The sequence below is a fragment of the Austrofundulus limnaeus genome, unplaced genomic scaffold (genome assembly GCF_001266775.1).
Source record: "Austrofundulus limnaeus strain Quisiro unplaced genomic scaffold, Austrofundulus_limnaeus-1.0 Scaffold8, whole genome shotgun sequence".
Classification (NCBI taxonomy): domain Eukaryota; kingdom Metazoa; phylum Chordata; class Actinopteri; order Cyprinodontiformes; family Rivulidae; genus Austrofundulus; species Austrofundulus limnaeus.
In genome coordinates, this window is record NW_013952410.1 from 3,358,369 (window position 1) to 3,361,666 (window position 3,298).

The window sequence follows — 3,298 nt, forward strand, 5'->3', positions numbered from 1 at the left end:
CAGCTGTTTTTATTTTCCTAAAGTGTGATTTCGTCATTTTTGTATATTGGATGTGTTTTTTTTTTTTTACTCCTTTGTGTACCTGGTAATTAATTAGATTCTAGAGAGGTGGCCTCTAACGTCAAAAAGAACTATTGTGCCCACACAAACAACCATAACAACTGTGCAACAAAAGCCGAGAAAAAGTTATCCAGCCAACACCATTTAATTGGTGCAATAATAATATATTAGTTTTTAAAGACGAGTTTGCATGAAGCTCAGCACAGGACGCAGCTGCTGCAGCTTTTATTTTGATGGGCCACCACCGGAAGTGCCTAACCTGTCTCCAACTTGTTGRTTGTTCGGAGCTGGACGGAGGGAGGGAGTGGACGCTTGCAGGAAATCTGACTCGCCAGCTTCGCCAGCGACGTTTTCAGGAGAGGGTGGTTACCGAAACTAATCAGCAGGGCCGTCCAGCACCTGAGCCATCAATCGGCTTTATGAGTAGAGGCGATAAATCACCGGGCTGCCGTTAACCTTCGAAAGAAACGCGGACACCGTCAGCGGTTATTTGACTTATTTATCGGCGACAACATGGCTGAATGTAGCATTAGCATCGACAAGAATAAACTACCGGGAGTGAAGGAGGGTATGTCCATATTCCCTAGTAAATGCTAAGCTAGACAGCTGTTTGACGTCGCTAGCAAGGCTAATGTTAAACAAATTAAAACATTTTTCCCCCCTGTTTTTTGTTTGATGGTTAAAGCCTGCCAATAGTTGGTGCTAGCCCAGTTAATAAGTAATCACACTCATTGCCTGGCTGTACGTGTCATGCCAGATTTTGTATCCCAATTGATAAATAGTATCGGTATAAAAATACATCATTGTCATGTTTGGATGGTGAAACAACGTGCCCTGTCTTCATAACCAACATATGTTGGATATGAAGATAGCCTTGTGATAATTGGTTTTACGGTATTAGGAAAATGAGCTGTCATTAATGTGTAAACGTGTTCTTTGTTTGGATGACTTGAAACTGAGCTAGCTTTGATCACATGGAGTTGTTGGTTTGTTTTTTTAGGTATGTTGTTCAGCCAGACCTCTGAAGACAGGGTGCATAATGCCAAATCTGACCAATCCAGTTATGGTTTGTTTTTGTCTATGAAAAAGCCACTGTTCTGAAACCAAATCCTTTAAAAAATAATAATAATAATAATAATGTTCAAAATAACAACAGACCTCAAACTTTGTTTACTATAGTTACTGATGTCAGTAGGAAAAGCAAGTGGGCTTTAACTCAGAAGTGGAGCTTGGCTGTGGGGTAATGGAAAGACAGCATCCTGTCTGTGGGAAGCAGCTGCTCAGCTTGATGTTTATTATTCTGGTCAGAGAGAAGAAAGCTGCATTTTTACTGCTTGTCTGGTCTGCCTGAGGAAAGACCCAAAAGGCAACTGGAAAAGTTTTTTGTTGTTGTTGTTGTTTTTGTTCCATCATCCATGTGTGAGATAAATATAGAAACCGTCCTTGTTGTGATTGTGATGAATTCTTATGATTGTGCATTGATTTCTGATATGTCGATAATGGTGTTAATGTAGTGATTCTTCTGTTGTGATTTGTTGTTGTAAACTCTATGGTTTTTATCTTCCACATTAACAGATGAATGGTTGAAGTCCTGTCAAAGCAGACAAACCAGCCACAAACTCCTGGGTTTCTTGGTTAAGAGGATTAGGCATGTGGTAGGAAAATGCTGTTAATCAAATTCCAAACTGGCCAGAGTCAATGTGAGGATTTACAGAGGTTATGACCCTGCGCTTTTTAGCAGGTTTACCTCCTGTCAGTCAGTCATCTGCCATCTACTGCGACCAGATGATCTCAGCCCGTGTGTGTATATGTGCGCTTGGCAGAAATGGCAGCAAAWATTTTAATCCAAGCTTACTCTAATGTCCTCTGACATATAGGATAGTCGCTGTCAGTCACTAGTCAATTAAATTTTACGCAGATGAAGTAATCCTTGAGGATTATTTTGTAGATCTAGTGCACGATTTCCCGAAAAACAGAATCATGGGCTAATTTTGTGTTTCTACATCACGTGATCTAGGCGTTTCATTTTTTTTTTTTTTTTTCAGGAAATGCAAACATAAAAGTCCTCATTGATGTTAGCAGAGATACTCGGATATACAGGAATCTGTGTATATGTGTGAACATTGGCCAGTCCCAATTATTCAAAATGAAAATAGCTGTTTTTCTCATGTCTTCTCATGGGTTTGTGGTTAGTTTTAGGGGGGGTTATATGGAAAGCACCCCTCCTACAAAAACCTGCAAAAGTTGTTTTCAGAATGATTGCTCACAGCTTGCAGGCTGTTTCAGTAATACTGAAAGCAGAKATGGAAATGTTTTGTGGATGTCTGAGGTGGAAAATAACTGGTCAGGTATTGTTTTTGAAAACACATTTGTAGTTATTGTCGTGTTGCTAAAATGTTTTGGATAAACGAAAACTTATAGTTTATGAACACTTGTTAAAAGTAATTTAATAGCTTAAAAATCCATCCTCTGATGAGACTTGGACAATGAGCAAGTAGTTATTTGAATTGTTTTGCTACTGTTGTCATTCACACAGCTTCTTTATGCCCTTCCTGACATTGTCACTGTGTAGCACTCTGCCTCATGAACTGTAAAACCAAAACTCAGATAAGACACCTAGAATGAAAATAAACATATTTTTGTGCATAGTGGTTCCTCATTTCAGTTTCTGTTCTTGTCGGCTTTGACATAAATAGCCAAACCTAGGTGCAAAWTGACCGTCTTATTTATAAAGCTGAAAGTCTGTTGTTCACACTTAAAACTGTTAATCTCTGATCAGTACTACTTATTTAGAGTGGAGGTTGACTATTAACTAAATAAATACTCTTGCATGTGCATTTTTCTGTTTACTTAAATAAATCAGTGTCATTGTCTGCAGTCCTTATCCCCAATAATTAATGTGTACAGGCAGTGGAAAACATTGTTCTAAGTTTGTGCAATCATTTGTTTTGATTTTAATAATATCTTTATTTTATTTTGTAGTATGCCGAGACTTTGCTGTGCTCGAGGACCACAGCCTGGCCTACAACCTCCAAGAACAAGAAAGTAAGAAATTTACTCATGACTTTTACTCTTTTTTTATCGCCCCCCGCCCCCCCACTCTAATCTGCATATTTTCTACCTCTACCCTTCTTATTTCAAACATGAATTTCTTAATAATATAAACTTCCTGTAATGATTCCTGTAAAATATTTTCATGAATTTTCTGAATTCTAAAGAGTTTTTGGAGTGGACCTAT

The 3,298-nt window shown here is 38.3% G+C and overlaps 1 protein-coding gene across 1 annotated transcript in view; it reads left to right on the top strand.

Moving 5' to 3' along the window:
* Positions 1-346: 346 nt before the first annotated feature.
* ccdc50a (coiled-coil domain containing 50a) overlaps positions 347-3,298 on the top strand; it is a gene marked incomplete at its 3' end in the record, with an annotated part of 9,948 nt that continues 6,996 nt past the window's right edge. Inside the window, 2 exon segments of the mRNA XM_014000348.1 lie at positions 347-628; positions 3,043-3,105. Of these exon segments, the coding sequence (XP_013855802.1) occupies positions 574-628; positions 3,043-3,105 (118 nt within the window).